This window comes from Ranitomeya imitator, chromosome 10 (assembly GCF_032444005.1).
Source record: "Ranitomeya imitator isolate aRanImi1 chromosome 10, aRanImi1.pri, whole genome shotgun sequence".
Taxonomy (NCBI): Eukaryota; Metazoa; Chordata; class Amphibia; order Anura; family Dendrobatidae; genus Ranitomeya; species Ranitomeya imitator.
This window is the reverse complement of record NC_091291.1, coordinates 129,527,255-129,551,245: the sequence shown is the minus strand read 5'-3', so window position 1 is coordinate 129,551,245 and position 23,991 is coordinate 129,527,255. Positions and strand designations below refer to the sequence as shown.

At 45.0% G+C, this 23,991-nt stretch overlaps 1 protein-coding gene across 1 annotated transcript; it reads left to right on the top strand.

The window, feature by feature from the left end:
* Positions 1-2,451: 2,451 nt before the first annotated feature.
* Positions 2,452-19,116, top strand: ENO1 (enolase 1). Its single transcript, XM_069741296.1, has 12 exons — positions 2,452-2,577; positions 7,538-7,626; positions 9,390-9,485; positions 11,667-11,725; positions 14,394-14,463; positions 14,943-15,076; positions 15,188-15,410; positions 17,020-17,217; positions 17,313-17,514; positions 18,091-18,199; positions 18,490-18,548; positions 18,651-19,116. The coding sequence occupies exons 2-12, from the start codon at positions 7,542-7,544 to the stop codon at positions 18,718-18,720; spliced, it is 1,305 nt and encodes a 434-aa protein (XP_069597397.1). The 5' UTR covers positions 2,452-2,577; positions 7,538-7,541; the 3' UTR covers positions 18,721-19,116.
* Positions 19,117-23,991: the final 4,875 nt, after the last annotated feature.

The following is a 23,991-nucleotide window of genomic DNA, read 5'->3' as shown; positions in this document are numbered from 1 at the left end:
AGTGGGCTCTGCAGTATATTATATGGAGAACTATGAAGAATGCATTAATGGAGGACTATGGGGTGCATTATACTATATGGAAGACTATGAGGGGGTGTATTATACTATATGGAGGACGCATTACATTATATATAGGGTGCATTATACTATCTGAAGTACTATGAGGGATGCATTATACTGTACGGAGGACTATGGGGGCACCATTAAACTATAGGGAGGAATATGAGAGTGCGTTTTACTATACGGAGGACTATGGGGAGTGCATTATACTTTTCCTATGGGGCCCCATGACTTCTATGTACACACCTGGCGAGTATAATGGTTTATTTTTTTCTATACATTAAAGAACAGCGGCAGAACGAGCGAGATGAAGGATGTAAATACCAGGATGGGGCCCGGTATATGGGACACATGTATCAAGATGGGGGACATATATACCAGGATTGGGCCAGGATGTGGGGCATATACCGTATTTTGCAGATTATAAGACGCACGCCAAATTATGAGAAGAAAAATAGGAAAAACATTTTTTTTTTAATGAAATGGTGGTGCTTCTTACAGTCCAGGCGTCTTATTGATTACCGGGGGTGGTGGCTGTGGTAAAGCGGGGTCCCAGGGTCCCTGCTAGAGGAGGCAAGAGTGGAGCAGTGCTGCAGGCTGGGATGAGGGGGGTTTGAATGTGCGGTGCGCCGCTGCGGGAGCTCTGACGACATTTTATGAAAGCCCAGAGCCCCCGCAGTTACATTGTTTCCTGTGCGGTGGACTCCGGGAAAATGGCTGCCGGGGGCGGACGCATGCGCAGATGGAGATCTCAGCACCAAGATCTCGGGAGATGAGATCTCAGCACTGATATCTCCATCTGCGCATGCGCTGCCCCCGGCAGCCATTTTCCTGAAGTCCACCGCACAGGAAACAATGTACGTATGGGGGCTCTGGGCTTTCACAAAATGTCGGAAGACCCCCGCAGCACTGAACACCCGCAGCCGTGCGCTGCACATTCAAACACCCCCTCATCCGAGCCTGTGACCTGCAGCAATGCTCCACTCTTGCCTCCTCCAGCAGCGACCCTGGGACCCCGCTTCACCGCGGCCTGTAAGCTATACCCACATTATAAGAAGCGCCCCCCATTTTCCCCAAAACATTTTTGGGAAAAAAGTGCATCTTATAATCTGAAAAATACGATATATAATTTTTTTTTCCACTACATTATATCATAAAATGAATGTCCTAGAATCTATAACTCATCCAGCAAAAAACAAGCACTCGAGGGAAAAATAAGAAAAGTTCTGTCTCTTGTAAGAAGGCACGGAAATTCTCTTATATCCTGGTTTTGGAATTTATTTGATTGATTTTATTCCTTTTTGCGCCTCTCCTCACTTTACTTTGACCATTGATACGTAGACATGATGCCGCATTACGCTTTTGATACTAATTGATATAAATAACATCATATCGGCTTTAGCATTTTTTTGTTTAGAGAAGTCATATAATCCTATATATACCAGTCGTTGTATTTTTATATACACAATTATTGCATTGCCCTGTGAGTGGGTCGCACCCTTTAGTTTCTTGGGGTGGGTCGTTTATGCTTGTTTTATTTTTATTCTATTATTTTCTGGTATTATGTCATTTATGATGAACTTTCAATAAACTTTTACATTTGGTTCGCACTTTTTTTTTTTGCCTAATTTTCTTTATTTCTAAGTTGCATAAGGAGAAAAAACCCTGCAAAAAAAACAGTTAAAAAAAAAAAAATCACCCTTTTGGGAAAGGGTTAAATAAAACAGGTCAGCCACTCTCACCTGATAGTCATCCCATTGATTAAAAATGCCTCTGTGCTTTCACCTTCTAAATATCTGCTAATGCTAAAGGTTCACATACTTTTATCACTTTCAAACATGATAATGGATAATTTTCCTAAAAAAAAAAAAAAATATATATATATATATATATATATATATATATATATATATATAATGGCAAGGTTTAACCGCAGCATGTTCATTAATGTTGCGTTTTTTTTTTTTTTTTTGCGGATTTCCCACTACAAAATGCATTGGGAAGTGTCCGGAAAAAAACCGTTGCAAAAACGAATCAAAACCGCGGCAAAAACACATGCGGTTTTCTTGCGGATTTCTTGCAGAAAATGTCCGGTTTTTCTCAGGAATTTTGTGCGAGAAATCCTGAAAGTGTGCACATAGCGTTAAGGAGTTTGAGGTCAAACGAATGCGGAAATATGGAGAAAGGTGAGGGGTTCACAAACTTTAAGCAGGACTGATGGCTTTCCTATAGCTGCAGAGGCCGTGACTCAGAACCGCACCGGTCCTTGTATAATCCGCACGTCCCGAGCCCCCCACCAGCACCCCTCTTGCACGTACAGTCTCCACTTCCGGTCTGTCGGGGGAAGGTCGCGTGAGCGCCTCTCAGCCAATGACACTGGCGTACGGGACCCCCCAGGAAGGGGGCTTGTGACTGCCGGAGAGGAGGCGGGCCCTCGTACGCTATAAAAGCCGAGCGCTGCGGCAATCACTTCTCCTTTCTTTTCAGCCGGAAAGCAGAGTACGACCATCCCCAGAGGTGAGTGCTGCAAAGAGAGACGCCTCTGACTGTGCGGGACCCCCGGCCATGGCCGATGTTGTCGTCTCTCCTTGTGTCATACACTGTTCTTATTGATAGGAGTGAGTGACATTTGCATTTAGTCCTGTCCCTGGATCCTGGCTACTCTGGTGCTGCACTGGTATCTGACCTTTAACTGGTCACATGGTGCCAATTACCTGCTTGTTGCTAATTATCATGGCGGATATAATTCCGGCCCTGTCTGGTCTCCATTGTTCTGCACTCCTTGTATTACTGACCATTCACTAGAGCTTGTATCTGCAGATCTGACCTAAGAGGTGGCCATAGGTGACAGCAGATGAAGCTCTCCTGCGCATGGTCAGCACCAGGCTCCATGCTGGGCTATGGGCGACCATGTGACGTCATATCTGCAGTGGGGGTCCTCCATCACAGGGGCATAGTGCAGGGTGGGCGTGTGAATCCCCAGGTGAGTGCAGTGAGCCGATCCTGTGCCCCAGATACAGCTCTGCAGCATGGCAACCAGCCTGCACTGCCATGGTGATCTGCCATGGTGATCTGAGGAAGACGTCAGTGCCCGGTGAGGCGCCATCATAGCCCGGCGCCCCAGGAATGTGACACTTGTGGACCCTGTACAGTAACACCCCCCCCATATGACAGGGATGTGACACTTGTGGACCCTGTACAGTAACACCCCCCATATGACAGGGATGTGACACTTGTGGACCCTGTACAGTAACACCCCCCATATGACAGGGATGTGACACTTGTGGACCCTGTACAGTAACACCCCCCATATGACAGGGATGTGACACTTGTGGACCCTGTACAGTAACACCCCCCATATGACAGGGATGTGACACTTGTGGACCCTGTACAGTAACACCCCCCCCCATATGACAGGGATGTGACACTTGTGGACCCTGTACAGTAACTCCCCCCATATGACAGGGATGTGACACTTGTGGACCCTGTACAGTAACACCCCCCATATGACAGGGATGTGACACTTGTGGACCCTGTACAGTAACACCCCCCATATGACAGGGATGTGACACTTGTGGACCCTGTACAGTAACACCCCCCCCATATGACAGGGATGTGACACTTGTGGACCCTGTACAGTAACACCCCCCATATGACAGGGATGTGACACTTGTGGACCCTGTACAGTAACACCCCCCCATATGACAGGGATGTGACCCTTGTGGACCCTGTACAGTAACACCCCCCATATGACAGGGATGTGACACTTGTAGACCCTGTACAGTAACACCCCCCCATATGACAGGGATGTGACACTTGTGGACCCTGTACAGTAACACCCCCCATATGACAGGGATGTGACACTTGTGGACCCTGTACAGTAACACCCCCCATATGACAGGGATGTGACACTTGTGGACCCTGTACAGTAACACCCCCCATATGACAGATGCTGCTCTCAGCTGCTGCTGCCACAAATAGAAACCTGCTGCATGCATAGGGTGGGATCCTGTTTAGTATTAACTCCTTACTGTCGCCAAGTCCATAATCTTTATATAGCGCCAACACATTCCGCAGCGCTTTACAGTTTAACAGTTTCAAACACAAACGGTAACAACATTAACAATACAATAATTAAAGCGAAATAAAACGACCCTGCTCGTGAGAGCTTACAATCTACAACTGTAAATTGCCCGTGGCTGCCCATTATTGGCCTTCCCACATTAGTCCTGTGCTATATACTGGCCATCTCTGGGAGGGGCAGTATTAATTGACCCAGAATGAATAAGGGAAAAGAAAATATATATATATATCTTATCAGTATCAATCTGCTTCCTCTTGGAAACTGTAAAGGAACGTAGTCATCCTCCCTCTTAAAATGGCTGGCATCTCTCCGGGCTATGTCTTTCCCACTTGGTTCACGCTCTGAAGGATAATTAGTTGGCTGTGCCAACATTTAAGGGGTTAATGCCGGTGCTGCAATCTGATCTTTACGCTTAACGATATCTGTTGCCAGGATTCGGTGGGTGCGGTGCGTTGTTAATGGCTGCTATGATTTTTTCTTTCATTAATGTGTATTGTGTTCAGAGGGGTTTAATGGCCTGCAATGGAGCTTGGTGGGAACAGGTTTTATTCTATAGGGGGAAGCCTTCGGGCGGTCTGTATATTACAGAAGGGAGTTGCACATTTAATGCAATACTTGTCCATTATGTAACTGGTAGGAATGGGGATTCTCTCAGTGTAAGTTTCTGCATTTCATATGTAGTTACACCATGTCCCTCTTACAGTGATGGCTGGCTTTATGATGTAACGCTGCCCTGTGTATCCTGTGGTGAAGTCCCTCTAATGACTGGGCCAGGCCTAGACGAGTTCTGCGTCGTGAGGAGCTGCACGTCTACAGAGCAGCCATTTTCTAGAAATGAGCATTTCTTCTCCTTGACTCACTGTTCCTCTTCCACCTTTCTGATGCCGGGGCTGCCCCCCCACAGGAGGAAGTGCATTTATCACTAATAATCCTGCACGGAAATGAGGACCCCAATATTGGTCTCGTGGGAATGTGACTCCTGCAGTCCTGATGGGGTTAAATGCCCCCCATTTGTCCTTTGTAGATTAGTATGGAAGTGGGTCATTGGTGATCTGACTGCAGGAAGTCGATGCTTTGCAGGGACTCTGCCCTTTCTGAACCTTTGTACTGTCTGAGAAAAACAATGTGGCCATATAACTGCTTTCTGGAATGTTTCCTTCACTTCAGCCAAGTGCTATCTTGTTGCAATTTAAGACAAACAGTATATGGATGGGGATACATGGGATGGCTTCTGCCTCTCTGGGTGCATTCCTACCTGCTGCTCACTTTCCCCACAAAATCTTCATGGATTTATTGCAGATTTTGACTTTGACAAACCTTAATCAGTGGCTGACTATTGTGTTGCAAAATCCACAAGTCTGGAACAAAAAGTCAAAGGTTTAAAAAAAACAAAAAATAACTATGCACCAGTCTGTCACATGTGGTTTTTTTTTTTTTTTTTTTGTTTTGCTTGTCTTTGGTGCAGATTGCATATAGGATTTTAGGACAGGCTTGTGATAATTGTCAATCTACACCTGATTGTCAACCCAGTCAAATGATAGGGGGATGCCTTGCTAATTGCTAGGACCCAATTGCAAGAAGGGGGCTCTAATACAGGAGTCGGGCTCTACACAGGCCCATCACTCAACACTGACCCTCCGCCCTTGAGGGAGCTTGCTCTACCTCCCCTCCTTTATCTGATTTCCTTTTTCTAGATATCCTATATTCAATGAATGAGCACGTGCTCAATTGAAGGTGGGACACGTCAGTCTGGATCACTGGGGGGCCCAAAAGTCAAACCCACCCATGATCACTTGTCACTAGTGGTGAGCAAACTTACTCGGATAAGGTGGTATCTAAGCATTCTCAGGTGCTAACCGAGTGATTTGCAGCGCAATTTATGCCCAATAATGGTACTTTGAGATCACATTTCTTGCACAATACACTGTTATATACCTCTAAAGTCCATTTGCTTCCGATGGTGGCGTCGCGGGTCTACAATATGGAAGGCTTCTGCATTTGCACCTGCATATACTGGCCATTATCTGCACCCTGTAACTTGTCCCCCCACACCCGATGCAAGCGGTTCATAAATTTAGGCCCTGCTTTATAAATTGCACTTTGTGCGCCGGTACGCCATGTCTTATAACTGCCATTCTGCGTCCATAAAAATGGTGCGTGCAGGAATCTGATGGATGCCTGTGCCTCCTATGTGCTTTTATAAAGGATGGGCAGCTGCCCATTGTCTCAGAATACATGTTATATGGGAATGACCTCCAGCTCTATAGGATGGAGGACGCCCTCGAACACTGTATGACCTGGCCAGGTTTCTGAGCATGCCCCAATGCTCGGAGGAGGATGCTACGTGATGAGGAAGGTGGTGATGAATGGAGGAGACCGTGGTCTTCACACTCCTCTTCCTGCGTGGTTTTGCATGGGTTGGGCACTGCGGCGTCCTTTAAGCTGTTAAGCCTCGGGGCTCTATAAAGCTGCTCTAGACTCATAAAAAAAAAAATATATACATTGTGATGAGGATGCTAGTGTCTGCTTGTAACAAAAGGGTTAACCAGAATTGCAGCATTTCTGACCTTGTGGAGGAGGAGGAGCGCAGAGACAGGAAGGCTTATAGTCAAGGACATAGCTGTGTATGTATATAGGGTCTATGTATATAGGGTCTATGATTGGTACTGCTCCATTACACTATGACAGAAGCTGATCCCTGGCCAGACAATGGGGGGTCACAAATATAAAGGGAGGGGTCATCAGGTCTTCATGACCTTGAGGCAACCAAGTCCTCTCAAAGCCAGCCATTGCATAATGATGGGTTAACCTCCTCTGTGCTGGATTTGCATTGCTTAATGCAGGGAATGGAGAACTAAAGTGAGCTGAATGATACAGCTTTGTATGGGTGAAATAAAATGCAGAAATGTAACTAAATTACAGAATAAGCTGGTGATTAAAAAAATAATAAAAAATATATATATATATATTTTATTATAATTTTATTTTTTTCAGCAAAATTCAAGGCTTGCATATGCCTTGTCAGCCAGACCCCATCATACACTGTAAATCCTTATTTAATATGGTTCAACATTTTTAAGAAAGTTGGCACTTCCTTTCCATGGCTTTGTTATTGCGATTCTGCATTATTACTGTGAATGGGGTTGTACTACTATATTGCACGCAGCCTGTGAAGCAGTTTTGGACATATTTTTTTTTTTTTTCTATACCTGACCAACCCCTTTAAATCATAACCTAATTCATATGACTTGCAGCAGCTGCAATCAAAAGTCACAGCGTATTGTAGTATTTCCAGATAAACTGTCCCAGCACATATTGAATTTTCATGGAGTAATTTTATATGTACAATTTGTAATCCTGTGCTGTATTGCATTTTTTTTTTTTTTTTCCTAGCACCATGTCCATCCTCAAGGTCCACGCAAGAGAGATCTTTGACTCCCGTGGGAACCCCACCGTGGAGGTAGACCTGTATACAGCAAAAGGTGGGTTACTTGCTCTTCTAGGACTTTCCAAAACTGGAAACCATTCCTCTTACTCGGTTATCTTTGACGCACATTGAAAGTTAGAGAACACTGACAAATGGAACTGTACATTAAGTAAAATCTGCCTTTCTATGTGGCCCACTGATTTTTGGGATGGGCTCATTTACTCGTCATCCCTTATGGTGCAGATTTTACTAGCTGGGCGTGAAGTCACTTCTTCTATAGACGTGGAGCCTGGCTGTTCCTGAAGTCCCGTGTAAGGCTACGTTCACATTTGCGTTGTGCGGGGCTGCGTCGACGACACAACGCAAACAAGAACGCATGCAAAACGCATAGTTTTGCAACGCATGCGTCCTTTTTTTGCCGGATTTTGGACGCAAAAAAACGCATCTTGCTGCATCCTCTGCGCCCTAACGCTTGCGGCACAAAAGACACATGCATCGCAAAACGCATGCACACGCATGTCCATGCACCCCCATGTTAAATATAGGGGCGCATGGCACGTCGCCGCGGCTGCGCCCGACACAGCCCGGCAGAACGCAAATATGAACGTAGCCTAACTGGTATTCCAATCTTAACCATGGACGACGTAGATGAAAACTTAAGCTGTAGTGATGAGCGAGCGTGCTGGGATAAGGTGTTATCTGAGCATGCTCTTGTGCTAACAGCATCTTGAGTTCACTCAAATACTATGTTCAAGTCCCTGTGGCTGTATGTCTCATGGCTGTTTGAGAGCTGCAACACATGCGAGGAATGGCTGTTTGTTAGACAATACCTACATATTTTGCGGCTTTCAAACAGCCACAAGACATGCATCCGTGGGGACTCGAACATGGTATTCAAGCATGCTGAAGATGCGCTATGAGCACAGGAGCATGCTCAGATAACACCTTATCCATGTATGCTGGCTCATCACTAATTAGGAGCCATTATAAAATACACAATGTGGTTAGCAAGAACGGGGATTGCATCTTCCCTTGTCTGCGTCCATTAGTCTATACCAGTTTGCAGACTTGTTGATTTGCACAGGCGCGCTGTTTTTTTGTGCCAGGACAACTGGACGGCCAGTGACAAAGCACCCAAGAAGTTCCTTGAAAGCACTTGACACAAGTATTAAATGGGACTCGTCCTCTGATGCCGTCGAGCTCAATAATCTCGTTAGTGCCTCCTATCCTAATGGAGCTGTCATTACGAGGACTCTCGCTTCTGTTCCTTATCGATGATGGCTTTATTCTAGACCGAATGCCAGGGGTGTAATTGCAGCTGTTCTAAATATTTGGCTACACAAGGGGACAGGGAAACAGAAAACTAAATACCGATCGGTCCTAATATGCTCCCTGCCCTCATCTCTGCAATGACTGACAGGTTGTATGCAGGCAAGCGCTCGTACCAACAGCCGGTCAGTCGCCACCCTGTGGGGGGGGGGGGGGGAATATAAGAAAGCGTTAAACTTTAGTCATTTAACAATTATTTTATTCCCTACTTTGCAATACATTTTAGTCCAATAGTCGATCAGTTTGTCCATAGTTTAGTGACTGGGTGACAAGCAGACTGTTACTGGTGATATTCTTTGATCATAAGATCACTCATGGACGAGTTATTTCAGCTGAAAAAAGCAAACAAACCAAACCTGACCGACCATTTCAAACAAGTCTGATCAGGAAGCTCAAACAAGTGTTTGTTCTTAGGTTAAAGTTGATGAAAACCATGGTCTATGGGGGGGCTTTTAATCTCGACCCACTAACGTTTTTTTTCCCTGGCAGGTCTTTTCCGTGCTGCAGTGCCCAGCGGTGCCTCCACCGGTATCTATGAAGCACTTGAGCTCCGTGACAATGATAAAACTCGTTATTTGGGAAAGGGTAAGTCTATCCATTTATTGCATTTTGTTTTCCTTTTGGAATATTTTATAAACAAAATTTAATAAACGTATCAATTGTTCATTCTTCCGCTTGTTTTGAAGCAGAGTTGCATAATGTAGTTAAATGCGAAGTCTGGATCGTCTTGGCAATAATACAATGCAGAATTCTGTTACTCCTGGAAACCTGTGAAGAAACGGAGTACTAATGCTACTAGTCACATCTAAAGGGGGCTGTCCAGTCTAAATTGAAAAAATGTAAACCCAAAACCCAGCTGCATTTTAAATGCAGGAGGGGGATATCACACAGTGGTGGTCCTCCCTCAATTCAATTGGCCCCAACTCTATAAGTCTAAGTTCACATTTGCGTTGTGCGCCGCAGCGTCGCCGCAACGCACAACGCAAACAAACGCAGCCAAACGCATGCACATGCGGCGCCAATGTTAAAGATAGGGCCGCACGACGCATGCGTTTTTTAAAAGGTCGGCGCCGCACAAAAAATCCAACATGTTGCGTTTGCCGCGCCCAGACAGGTGCGCCCTAACGCCGCATGCGGCGTAAAACGCAACACAACGCATGCACATGCGGCCCCATGCGGCGCCAATGTTAAAGATAGGGCCGCACGACGCATGCGTTTTGTTGCGGCGGCGACGCTGCGGCGCAAACCGCAAATGTGAACGTACCCTAACACGGCATAACAAAATAGGAGGACACGGAGTACATAAGTGCTATAGTGCAGTGTCAGGGGAAGGTACCATTCCATGGAGCAAATGTATTTAGTTAAAGTAACTATATAATATACATATCGCTCATCGGTCCTTACCCAGAAGCAAGACAGTGATCCTAAGCCCCCTCCCCGACCCCCGGGTCAGGTGAAGCGGTCCTGACGTACGTTTTGCGGGCGTAGCGTCCCACAGGGTAATGTGCAGACTTATGAATATCCACACCCTCCCCAGTGCACACATTGTGAGTTGCAAGGATTTGCTGGTTTCTGAGACTGGAACACAGTGGTGTCATGCGTGGTCCTGGGCAAAAAATAGTGGGTGTGGCCTGCCTCCATATAGGTGTGTTAAGCTAGGCCACGCCCAGTAGTGCATATCGCATACATCACTGCCGCTCCCGTCTCGGAAACCAGTGAATCCTTGCAGCAGTCTGTGTGCCTGGGTTGGAAGGGAGGGAACCGCAGACTTTTTATCTTTAGACTGGACATCCCTAGTGTTCCTTCAATGAACAAGTCTTTCCATTAAATGCTGACCATATCCAGGCTTTAGGAAGTCTTGATACGAGAACCTTGCGTCCCATTTTATACATGCAGTTCTAGTGGGACTAGCTGGAACTAAACAAATTGCTAAAAATGTTACTTACCTGATGCACTCCCTTGCTGCAGGCTTGTTTTGACCATGGACTTCATCCTACGCAAAGTGGTGAAATCTGCAGCAATAGCTCACGTGTGGATGTTGCCTAATTGGTCACTAATTCCAACGCCTTTTTTTAATAGTTGATAGTGATGAGTGAACGTCCTGGGATAAGGTGTTTGAGCGCGCTTGTGTGTTAACAGTGTTTTCGGCATGCTCGAATAATGAGTCCCTGCCTGCATGTCTCGAGTCTGTTCAACAGCCGCTACACTTGCTGAGATTGCCAGACACAGTCCTTGCATGTGTTGCGGCTGTCGCATAGTGGCGAGACATGCAGCCATAGAGACTCGACCTATTTTTCGAGCATGCCGTAAACACTCATTTATCGCCAGAGCATGGTCAGATAACACCTTATCCGAGCAGGTTCGATCATCACGAATGGTTAACTATCAATTTACCGTAGACTGAGTCTTTGCAAGAACTCGAACCCTGGATTTTTTTTATCTGCTGGTGCGTTTCCTCACCTTTCTGTCCCTTGATCTCAGGTGTGAGCAGAGCTGTGAAATATGTAAACGAGTTTTTGGGACCTGCTTTATGCACCCAGGTAATGGGAGCCCGTGCCCCGCACTCCTCCCAAAGCATGGGGTTTGACTAACTACTGCAACGGCGTTCCTAGACAGACGACATCTCCGTGTTGCTTTTTAGAAGTGCATGTAACTATCCGGCAGATAAGAAGGTAGTGGCCTTCAGCAGGAGATGTTGGTCTAGAAATGCCTGAAGTGCATGCTCGTGTGATCCGTGCAGTGATTGAATGTGCTTGTCCCTTCCAGGTGTCTCTAAAGCCGTTGAGCACATCAATAAAACCATTGCACCAGCACTGGTTGGAAAGGTACGGGTTCTTGTTCTACTAACATGCTGCTAACCTCTTGTGCTCTTAATATCATCTTTGATCTTCCAAAGTTAAAGATTCTGATTTTGGCAGGATCAGACTACTACCTTGTATCTATACCCTAATAGATCTTGGATGAGAAGCTTTAAGCATGTTACATCTCCGTATCTAATACTCCAATGGCTAAAAAAAATCTTCAAGAGGGAGGGAACGAAACCATGCATGCTCCGCCAGACCAAGCGTGCATGTGAGGGAGGCAGATCAGGAGTACTAAGAACGTTGTATGCACACATTGCCACCATTAAGACTGCAAAGTCAAAACATGTCAACATGTATTGATGTCTCAACTACTTGTTTGTTTATTTTAAAGGATTCGGTAAAATTTTATCTAAATTTTTCAGTTTGTTTTGTCTGAAGACCAAATTCAATATTAATATATTCAAAATCAATCCTTGGTTTCAAAAATTGGTAAATTTTGTAATTCAGTGCTGCTCTTGTCACCTCTTGTAGTAATCAGTGAAAATAGGTCAAAGTCAGACTTTACAATTTCAGCTTTTTACGACACTACTGTAGAATTACCGACCAATTCATCAGAACTGGTTTAGCAAATGCTCTGGCTATGCCAGTCTTGTATAATAATTTGGCAGTGCCGATTTAAAGTAGCATGAAAGTCTCAATCTTTGCGCAACTCCCATTTTTCTTGTGTAAAATTTACCCCTATGGGTTTTTAAAATGTGGTTAAAACCACTATCAAGATGCATTAAGTGTCAAATATTGTGCAACGTTGAAACCTTTTGTGCCAATAACTGCAATGCAGCCATACGCAAACGTCTCCTTGTAGTATTTTAAGCTTGACTGAGTCTTGCAGAACCAGTGACCTGAGGTATGAGCATTGGGGTCTCCGATCTGGGCTTCATTTGGCGGACAAGCCTTAAACTTAAAGCCTATATTTTGAAAGCTGCAAAAAGTCTACACAAAGAAGCTGGTCGTGTAAAACTACAGGCCAGACATGGGATTAATGACCTCAATACAAATCCATTTCAATAACTTTAAATCTGTTTAATAAAATGGTGGATTTATCAATAATTGAAACCTGTGGCTTAAAGGGAACCTGTCACCCCCAAAATCAAAGGTGAGCTAAGCCCACCAGCATCAGGGGCTTATCTACAGCATTCTGTAATGCATTCTGTAATGCTGTAGATAAGCCCCCAATGTATCCTGAAAGATGAGAAAGGGCTTAGATGATGCTCACCCAGGGGTGGTCCTGGTCCGATGGGCGTCAGTCTGGTTCGTGGCCTCCCATCTTCTTACGATGACGTCTTCTTCTTTTCTTCATGCTCTGGCGTACTTTGTCTGCCCTGTTGAGGGCAGAGCAAAGTACTGCAGTGCACAGACGCTGGGAAAGGTCAGAGAGGCAAACGGGAATCTTTTTTTTTTTTTTTTTTTTTTTTTTTTTTTTCCCCCTCTTTCAAACTACTGAATTCTTGCTTTGTACAGTGTCTTGAGTTCCTAGGAGACCATTGCCTACCCCTATCGGACATTTTGCATTAATCTGACATCTATACCTTAGACATCCATGCTGCTGTAGCAGAACTTGGAATAAACTTACAGCAGCAGGTGTTGGGTGGAGATGCTTGTTACATGATCTCAAGACTTGAAGAAAAGCAGCTAGACTGACAACTGCAGGATAAGGGCTAGTGCACATTAGTCTGGAACTTGTGTTCACCCACACTGTATAAAGTCTCCCATATAAGCAGTAACTCTTTAGATACTGAGTCATCCAGAGCATGTTGCTGTTCGGATTTTTGCAAAAACTTGTCATTCCCAGTATGAAATTAAAGGTACCATAATGGGCTTTACATAAGCCCCATGATGACACTAAGAGTGGCACTGTGCGTGCTTCTGAATTAAATGTACTTTTGGCCTCTTTGATTAATTTTGCCACAGTAAAGCTCCAGCAACGTTTGTGTGGAATATGACTGATCTTTTAAAGAGTATTCTCGAGTTATTAGATTCCTTTAGTGTGAAAATATTAAGTTTGCAGTTGACTTGGCTCTTATCTGCCACTCTCTTTAGGATGTATCAGTCTTGGTGTTCAACTTGCTTTCCTGAAGCTCAGCCACTTCCTGCCCAGATGCTGGCAAGAGTGTGCAGTACTTGTATTCCAGGAGAGGGGTTAACTGAATATCCCATCTACCTCTCTCCAGTGCACCAACCTATACAGTTGTTAACCTGCTCACCTCACTCTTGGCTCCTGACTAGCTGCTGTTATAAATTTTGCTAACTTGCTAGCCCAGCATCTGCTGCTGCTTCTAGAGCCGATCTCCTAATCACAGCTCATGGCTAACACTGCACAAACAAAAGTTTTTTATTTTTTTATTTTTATTTTTTTTGTATAAATAGTGATGACTCCTGAGGGGAAAAAACACTAATGGCTAGAGCAAAATGTGTGCAGAGCTTTATCTACAAATACAATGGCTCTGCTACTCAACAGAACTGTCACTCAAAGGGAGTGCCTCCCACACTACGAAGTAGGGAGACTGCATAGCTCTGGGCTGCTCAAGAGAAAACTTAAATGGGTCTTCTTAACTGTGGACCCCAAATTGTCAGGGTCCTATTTATGGAAACTTCTGTGCTAAACCATCTTCATTTTTTTTTTTTCTTCCAGAGTTTAAGTGTCGTAGAGCAGGAAAAGATCGACAAACTAATGCTTGATATGGATGGGACTGAGAACAAGTGTAAGTGTACGCCAAATATCTTTGGTTCCTGTAGGAACAGCATTCATAAAATATGTACAGTGAACTACCTTACTGTTATGGATACAGTACTGGAAGAGTAAATGTTTGGCAAATTCCTCCCTCAATATGTATAATGGAACACTAGTAAATGCTGTCTTTTGTGAAGACTTCAATAGAATACTAAAGTTCTGATCGCCAACAAAAGCTTGGCTTGTTTAAACCTAACATGTCTCCATAACATGAAGTCCAATCATAGGATTTATGATCATTGCCTGACAGTCGGTTGTATTAAGGGTCACCCACAGGGGTGCCTAACTTTTGCAGGTGGATTTTTGGAATGCAATAGCCTTATAACCAATCTTCAGGCTGCATCTGACCGAGGATTGTTCATGCACTCCTGGGCATAATGTGCGAGTAGCCTAGATATAACAGTCCTTAAGTATTCACTTTTTTTTTTTTTTTTTCCTCCACCTTTACAGCAAAGTTTGGTGCTAATGCCATCCTGGGAGTCTCTCTGGCGGTGTGCAAGGCTGGCGCTGCTGAAAAAGGAGTGCCCCTGTACCGTCACATCGCTGATCTGGCTGGAAACCCAGAAGTCATTCTTCCTGTCCCTGTAAGTTTCACTGAAAATCACATAATTTGTATTATGACAAGCAACATCAAGGAATCCCAGATGTATGGAAAAAAATTTCCTGTGATCTAAGTGGACATTTTTTATCTTTAGGCATTCAATGTGATCAATGGTGGATCTCATGCTGGCAACAAGTTGGCTATGCAAGAGTTCATGATCCTTCCAGTCGGTGCCTCCAGCTTCAAGGAGGCCATGCGCATTGGTGCAGAGGTTTACCACAACCTAAAGAACGTGATCAAGAGCAAATATGGCCAGGATGCCACTAATGTTGGAGACGAGGGTGGCTTTGCACCCAACATTCTTGAGAATAAGGAAGGTAAATGTGCTAATGTTTCTGCACGGAATCCTCAAATGGCAGGCTTTTTATCATTATTTATCTTTTTATGCATTGGGCTTCTTGCAGGTTTGAATCTATTAAAGATCTTTTGTGGAATCTGAGTCCATACATTACATTTGTCTGCAGATTCATGTGGGCATGCAAATTGTGGCATGTTTCATGTGAATGGGTTCTGAGGGGGCTACTTGCTGGTGAACCTGAGAAAGGGGCTCAAGCTCCACTCCTTGATTTATGCCACTAGTTGAGCTCTAGACTCGACAATCACCATAGACAATAAATGGAATGGACACTTCCCTAATACGCGGGAGGGGGATGCATAGCCCCAGTCTGATTCTAAAGACCTAATTTTTGGATCTGTGGTTCGATTTCCCTATGCCATGGATGGGGCGTAACTATGGGAATAACACTTTAAATGTTGTGATGGCGGCTACATTGGCTTTGTGCTGGCCTGTTCCCTCTAAACCAAATACAGGCACTCTGCACCGTTGGAGCAACCAGGTAGTTGAGTGCACCTGTCTAATGCCTGTAAAGCCAGAGCAGTCACAGGACAGCAATTATGCACCTCCTTGCTTTTGCAACTAAGGCTACTTTCACACTAGCATCGGATTCGGCCCGTCGCATTGCGTCGGGCCGAGATTCCGACGCTAGCGTTTGATGCGCCGCACAACGGGTGCAGCGGATGCATTTCTCTGGCGCATCTGCTGCCCCATTGTGAGGTGTGGGGAGGTGGGGGCGGAGTTCCGGCCACGCATGCACGGTCGGAAAAAGTGGTCCGTCAGCAGCAAACGTTACATTAAACGTTTCTTGCTCCCGGTGGTCCGCCACAACACGGCGCAACCATCGCACGACTGTTGCGACATGTGACAATACGTCGCAATGCGTCGGTAATGTTACTCTATGGGGCAAAAACGAATCCTGCAAACAACTTTGCAGGATGCGGTTTTTCCCCTAAACGACGTATTAAAAAAAAACGCTAGTGTGAAAGTAGCCTAAGCTGCTGGCTTGGTCCCCGGTGCATCAAGCACCTGAGCTTGGTCAGAAGAGTAATTTTGTATGCCTCTCCCTATAAAGCCTGGCTGCCTGGACTATAAAAGTGCTGTCTTCAATTTTTCTGAATTCTGAAGTGAAATGTATAATTGGTAAATTAATACCTTCCCAATATTGCTCCAGTGGGAAAAGGCTCTACATTCTCACAGCTAAACTATCTGCAGCCGCTATGTTGCTGTATACAGTTACAGCATGTGGGAAGACTGGCATACTAAATATAGTGTTACTGTGCGCTGCCACCGGGGGAGGACATGGAATTTTAAGTGAAGGAGCAGCTCCTGTCCGGCTCTGCAGCAGCAGATCCGGAGCACATGCATTATGTGTAATAGCCACACTTCTGCCAATACTTCTGTCACTTATGGACTCCAACTTCTGCAGTATTCTGAATATTGACTTCTGGTAATCAAATGCAGGTACACCTTTGCCTCTGAATAAAGAATATATGTAATATAAATGCATGGTGTACACTAATATTACATGGTAAAATGCCTAACTACTGCTAGCATGGCTTTGTAACCTAACATCCTCTCCCCTCTATCAGCTCTGGAACTTCTGAAGACTGCCATTAACAAGGCTGGATACCCAGATAAGATTGTGATCGGGATGGATGTGGCAGCCTCTGAGTTCTACCGTGATGGGAAGTACGACTTGGATTTCAAGTCCCCAGATGACCCCAGCAGATACATCTCCCCTGACCAGCTGGCTGACCTGTACAAGGGCTTCGTTAAGGACTACCCAGGTGACTACTAGTAAACAACATAACTTAAAAACAGCAGCACAACTTCTTTTTCTTTTTTAATTCTCCATTATTTAATTGCTTGTCTTGTCTTCCAGTGGTGTCCATTGAAGATCCATTTGACCAGGATGATTGGGCAGCATGGTCAAAGTTCACCGGCAGTGTAGGCATCCAGGTAGTCGGAGATGACTTGACTGTGACAAACCCCAAGAGAATTGAGAAGGCTGTCAGCGATAAGGCCTGCAACTGTCTTCTTCTGAAGGTCAACCAGATTGGCTCTGTTACTGAATCTCTGCAGGCGTAAGTAACTTGGGCATTGCAAACTAACAATCTGCTCTGTGCTGGTATTATGAGATTCTTAAGACCATGATTAGTGATGAGCGAGTGTACTCGTTGCTCTGGTTTTCCCGAGCACGCTTGGGTGACCTCCGAGTCTGTTACTGCTCGGAGATACAGTTTTCATTGCCTCAGTTGCATGATTTACAGCTTCCAGATACGCTGAATACATGTGGGAATTCCCTAACAGGCATTCCTCACATGTATTCAGCGTATCTGGAAGCCGTAAATCATGCAACTGAGGTGAAATACAAATACTTGGAGGTCACCTGAGCATGCTTGGGGAAAACGCGAGCAACAAGTACTCGCTCATCACTAACTATGATTCATCTTTTGTTTTGTTTTTTGGCAAAATCAAACTTTTGAAAGGTGGGGTGGGAATTGCATGTTCTGCTAAATGGCACGATAACTGCTGTACATGGTCACTCTGGCTCTGCTCCTGTACAATGCCAGAGACCTTCACCTGTCTCGGCACAGCTTCTGTGGCTGTCTGAGAAATGTGGCACTGAATTTCAGACTTTCTTTACTTTTCATGCATAGATGCAAACTGGCTCAGACCAACGGCTGGGGAGTAATGGTGAGCCATCGATCTGGAGAGACTGAAGACACCTTCATTGCTGATCTTGTGGTTGGCCTTTGCACTGGACAGGTATAGAATCCTCTAGACCAGGGGTGTCAAACTGCATTCCTCGAGGGCTGCAAACAGGTCATGTTTTCAGGATTTCCTTGTACTGCACAGGTGATAATTTAATCACCTACACAAATGAGTTGGTGATTAAATTATCACCTGTGCAGTACAAGGAAATCCTGATAACGTGACCTGTTTGCAGCCCTCAAGGAATGCAGTTTGACACCTCTGCTCTAGACACTTATGTGGCTTTTCTCTCCCCAAGTTACTATCAAATTCATCTCTTCTACTTTTTTTTCTTTTTCATTCAGATAAAAACTGGAGCTCCATGTAGATCTGAGAGACTTGCAAAATACAACCAACTGCTTAGGTGCGTGATTAAATGAAATCCTTAAATCTCAAGATATGGTTCATGTGTAGGGACTGCTTTAAAGTAACTTTTTTTTTTTTTTTTTTTTTTTGTACCATGCAGAATTGAAGAGGAGTTGGGATCCAAAGCTCGCTTTGCAGGCAAGAACTTCAGGAAGCCAGTCATCAACTAGAAAGTCATCACACTGAGCACTTGCCCATCTCTATGTAGTCACTGTACACCTAGGAGCCTGCAGGAGAAGCCCCCACTGCTGTAGAGGCCTGTCCCTCCACAAGCCCCTGCAGCAATGACTGTACCATGCCCGAGCCTCACAATCCCGCAGGTTCTGACCTTCCAGTCCCAGAAGCTTTGCTGCTTATTAGGATGATTCCTTGTCTGTGTCACTCCCGGTGCCTGCATGTTGTCATTGTTTTTCTCTTGTGGCTGTGGTCCTGATCACTTAAACCCTGTTGAAATAGTATGTCACCATCTTGTGTTGCAGACTATCGGGAGGCTAGTTGTAACAGTTAATGTGCAGAGTAAAGAGAATGTAGTTTTATGAAAATAAAATAAACTCTATTGAAGGTGACTTGTTTGTTCTCATTGCAAAAGTCTAGGGGCAAAGAGCTAAAGTTTAAGGAAGAGCCTGTAATCCTGGGTTTTGTCATGTCACCCTATGCAAGAAATAAGGGGATCTAGCTTCCGATCTGACAAGGCTTTAATTTAAAAACATAACTTGTGAGTGAAAGATGACTAGGTTTATGGGGAAATGAGAAATGTCCCAAGATCACCAAACTCATTTTAAATGCGCACTGCATTATTAAACAGTAAATGTTTGAAACTCCTGGTGATCTTGAGACTTGAACAGATGTCTTCTGTTCTGAAGAGCTAGATAAAAGGTACAGAGAACCCAGGATTGCTGCAGAGCGCACCGTTGGTAAATGTCTAATCCCCAGATCTCACAATGAAATGCCTTACACTGGTAAGAATTGCCTCTAAAATGAGAATAACCTGCTGCACATTTCAAAGGGAATCACAGCGACAATCAGATTTCCATGTCAGCCAGACCCAACACTACAAAGGAAGGAAAACTTTTTTTTTTTTTCTTCTCAATAGCTCTTGCCATAGAAGCTACAGCACCCAGTTAATTTGTTCCACCTACCCAATAGGTCTCATATGGAGGCACTGACTGCACAGTTGTTTGAATGGAAAGCTTCTCTCAAGTGGAATTTAAGCAGTTTTGGTGCAAAATCTATAAAAAACGGGTTGCCTTTCTTTTGACGTAAGGTGGCTGCAAAGGTCCAGGAATTGGTTGAGTCCATGCTACGGGTTATGTACGTGGGGGCAGTACACACTACTGAGCCACATTATGAGATGCTGTGATGAAATGCATGTACATTGGATCCTGTGATTTTGATTTTTGGGGGTCTACCGTAAATATTTTCTTGTACACTTTTTCTGGAACTGTAGAAAAGAGCATAGTTACTTTCTTTCATTTTAAGACCAGAACTCCAAGTCATACTATCACTTGCTATGTATTGCAATCTCAAACATCACTTATCTGCATAAAGCAATTAACAGCGGCCATCAGGCAGAAAAATTCCATTTGCAATAATTACAAACATACATTTACCCTTTGCCACGACAGCACACACGAGAGGAATCTGCCCATAGGAACAGGAAACCTACAGAAATAAAAGGGGCGGTCCCCCTCTCCTCAGTTGGTTTCCTGTTCCTATAGTATTTTGTGGAATACCTGCATGAGTGAAGAATCGAGGGCCAATGCGCCTGCCTACGTGATGTCTGTGGGAACAGCAGGGGCTGCGGCTTCAGAAGCGGCGGGGGAGCCACTACATTCAGCCTCCCCCCCCCTCGTCTGAATGCTATCTGGTAGGCATGTGACTCTGCCTCCCGAGGACACGATCGGGAGTGGAAGTAGCGGTGATTCCTGGCGTTGCGCGACCACGGTAAGTGAACTCCGGCGTGTCTGAACTGGAAGTAGCTGAAGCACTTACTGGGGGGAGGCGGTATTGATGGCACAATGGTTTAAAAAAAAAAAAAGCCAGTGGCACACAGCAGTGTGCTCATTATATTGTCCTTGGCGCATGAGGGGCACCGACCATCGGTGGAGCAGAGCAGCACTAGCAAGAGTAGCAGCGCTAAGAGTACCAAGAAGAGTGGACGCTACAGAGCAGAGACTTCCACAGGCCCAGGGCAACAGAGTAGACAAGATCATCTACCTAGAACCCACATGGCGTCTCCCCCTCCAGAACCGTACCGTTGTAGCTTCACTGGGTGAGTGTAAATAAGCCTCTACCTATTAAACTGACACCTTCCTTCTCTATAACTCTCCCTCCTAGGCTAAGAAAAACCATAAGTCGAAACACATGGAATGTGCTCTGTGTATGCACCCCCTTCCCGACTCCTACCCCAAACTGTTGTGCCCAGGTTGCATTGATCAGACCTTGCAGGAAGAGGCTGCAGTATCAACCATGAATGTCAGAGCTACAACAGGAGGCACTCCAAAATAAAAATCTTCAGTCTTTTGGACAATAAGACCCTCTAAAATTAGCACTGACGCTAGTCCAGACGGGTGGGGTGCCCATTTTGGGCAGAACCTAGCTAAGGGCTTCTGGAACACTGAGATACAACATTCCTCCAATTGGAAGGAATTGAAAGCAGTTAATCATGCTTTGACTTTTTTCCTTCCCCAGCTCAAAGGATCTCACATAAAAATCTTAGACAATATGACAGTGGTCGCGTATTTAAATCATCAAGGCGGAACACGATCAAAAAGTCTAATGTCTACAACAAGAAATATTTTCAACTTAGTAGAAGTAAACCTGTTGTCTCTCACGGCTCTTCACAACAGAGGCGAGGAAAATACCAAAGCTGACTTTCTCAGTCGCCATACGCTACATCAGGGAGAAAGGACTCTCAATGGTTGCATATTCAGGAGAATAGTGGAATTATGGGGGCTTTCACAAATAGATCTGTTTGCGACCAGGAAGTCCAGTGCAAAAGTTTGCATCCCTAAACACAGCGGTTCGGCAAGACATGGCAGATTCACTCCAATTTCCCTGGCAATTCAACCTGTCATATGCCTTTCTGCCGATGATGATAATTCCGCTAGTTATCAGGAAGATAAGGGAGGAAAGAGCAAGGATGATTCTCATAGCACCCTTCTGGCCAAAAAGACCTTGGTTCTCATGCCTCCGAGCCATGTCAGTATACGACCCCTGGATACTGCTAGCAGACCCGGACCTGCTATCTCAAGGACCCGCAAGTGAAAGGCCTCCACTTGATGGCGTGGAACTTGAGAGGCAGATACTAAGATCAAGGGGCTTCTCCAATGACCTTATCAACCCACTGCTGCTAAGTAGGAAAGAATCTACAACCACAATATATGGCAGAGTCTGGAGAAAGTTTCTGGACTACTATATGGAACCCTTCTCTGAGGTAGGTCTGATTAAAGCCATCCTATAGTTTTTACAGAAAGGTCAAGAGCTGGGAATATCAGTCAATACATTAAGAGTCTGGTTGTCTGCTTTAGGAGCCCTTTATGGTGCCAATATATCAGGAGACAGATGGGTGGCACAATTAGCATGTGAAAGAAGTACCCTAGATCATATCCCGCGTTTACCACCTTGGGACCTGAATCTGGTCTTTGATGCCCTAACTGGGCCCCCTTTTGAGCCATTAGAATCTATTCCTCTAAAAAACATCTCATATAAGGTAGCACTATTAGTGGCCTTAACATCTGCCAGAAGAGTTGGGGATATCCAGGCCCTTTCGGTAGACCCTCCCTTCCTATTAATATTCAAGGATAGCATAATTCTCAAGCCAGATCCTTTATACCTCCCTAAAGTGGCGACAAGTTATCATAGATCACAGGAGATTTTCCTTCCTTTCATGACAATGTCAGGTCTGGTTGAAGAGAAGCTTCATATGTTGGATGTAAGGAGAGCAGTCTTGATTTACATAGAGCGAACTCGGTCCTGGAGACAGAGTAGGGGCTCTGTTTATATCTTTTCAGGGCCACAGAAAAGGTCACGGGGTCACAAAGGCTACCTTGTCTCGATGGATCAGAGATGCCATCTGTCTGGCCTACTCGGCAAAAGGCGAGAGTCCTCCAGAAGGAGTGAAAGCACATTCTGCTCAGGCTATGGCTTTTTCCTGGGTGGAAAAAAGCGAACATCTCCATTGACCTCATGTAAGGCCACAACCTGGTCAACACCTTCAACTTTCTACAATCATTATAGGCTTGACCTGTCTTCATCATCTGACTTGGCTTTTGGTAGAGCTGTCCTCAGCACGGTCATCCCACCCAGGTGACTGTTCTCTGCAAATCTCATGTGGGTGCGGTCGTGGCAAAGGGTAAAAAGCCGGATTACTTACCGGTAATGCTCTTTTAATGAGTCCGCGACAGCACCCACTCACTACCCTCCCTAGTCAGATATATTATGAATAGAATAATGGTTTCCTCACGGATGGACACATGTAAATTAGATAAAATATATAGAAATTGTGAATAAGTATTAACCTAACACCTGGCGGTTCCTCTCGCACTCTAAAAAACAACTGAGGGGGAGAGGGGGACCTCCCCTTTTATATCTGTAGGTTTCCTGTTCCTATGGGCGGATCCCTCTCTCATGTGGGTGCTGTCGTGGGCTCATTAAAAGAGCATTATTGGTAAGTAATCTGGCTTTTTGCATTTTGCAATTGTGAAATCTGGCAAAACTTAATCACATATACACAATTGATGCCATGCTACTGTACCCTAGACCTACGTTTGAGGTAATATTGCCCGACCTTCTAGCGCAAACACTTGTGAAATTATTGAGTGAGATTTGCTGTTGTGGAGTCCTGAACTAAGGTCTGATGCACATTACAAAATTGCACGCAAAGATCCTGCATAAGGTGACACACATCGTCCCTACTAGTGATGAGTGAATGTGCTCAGATAAGGTGTTATCTGAGCATGTGTGGGTGCAAACAGGGATTTCGGCATGCTCGAATAATATGTTCGAGCCCCCGCAGCTGCATGTATCACGGCCAGGGGTTGACATCCGCTTCGGGGTCGGGAGATCTAGTGGGGCCCTTGCAGGGCAATCATTGGGAGCAATCTGGCCAGAGGGGCCCATGACCAGATTGCCCTCATCATAGGCAGTGTGCGGGGCAGGGATCTTCCTGCGCCTCTGCTGCCTACGGCAGAAAATGGTACAAACTTATGGTGGCTCTGGTTAATTACTGTATTCTTATCCAAATACTTATATACATACTGTTTAATTGTTCAAAGATCTTTCCTGGTATAGAAGCAAGGCTCACTGGCCTGTAATTTCCTGGCTCTACTTTCCTTGTTTGAACAGGCGACATTTGCCCTTCTCCAATCTTTTGGGACTTCTGATTTCCAGGATTTTTCAAAGATTCTGGCTAGTGGTTCTGCAATTTCCTTTGCTAACTC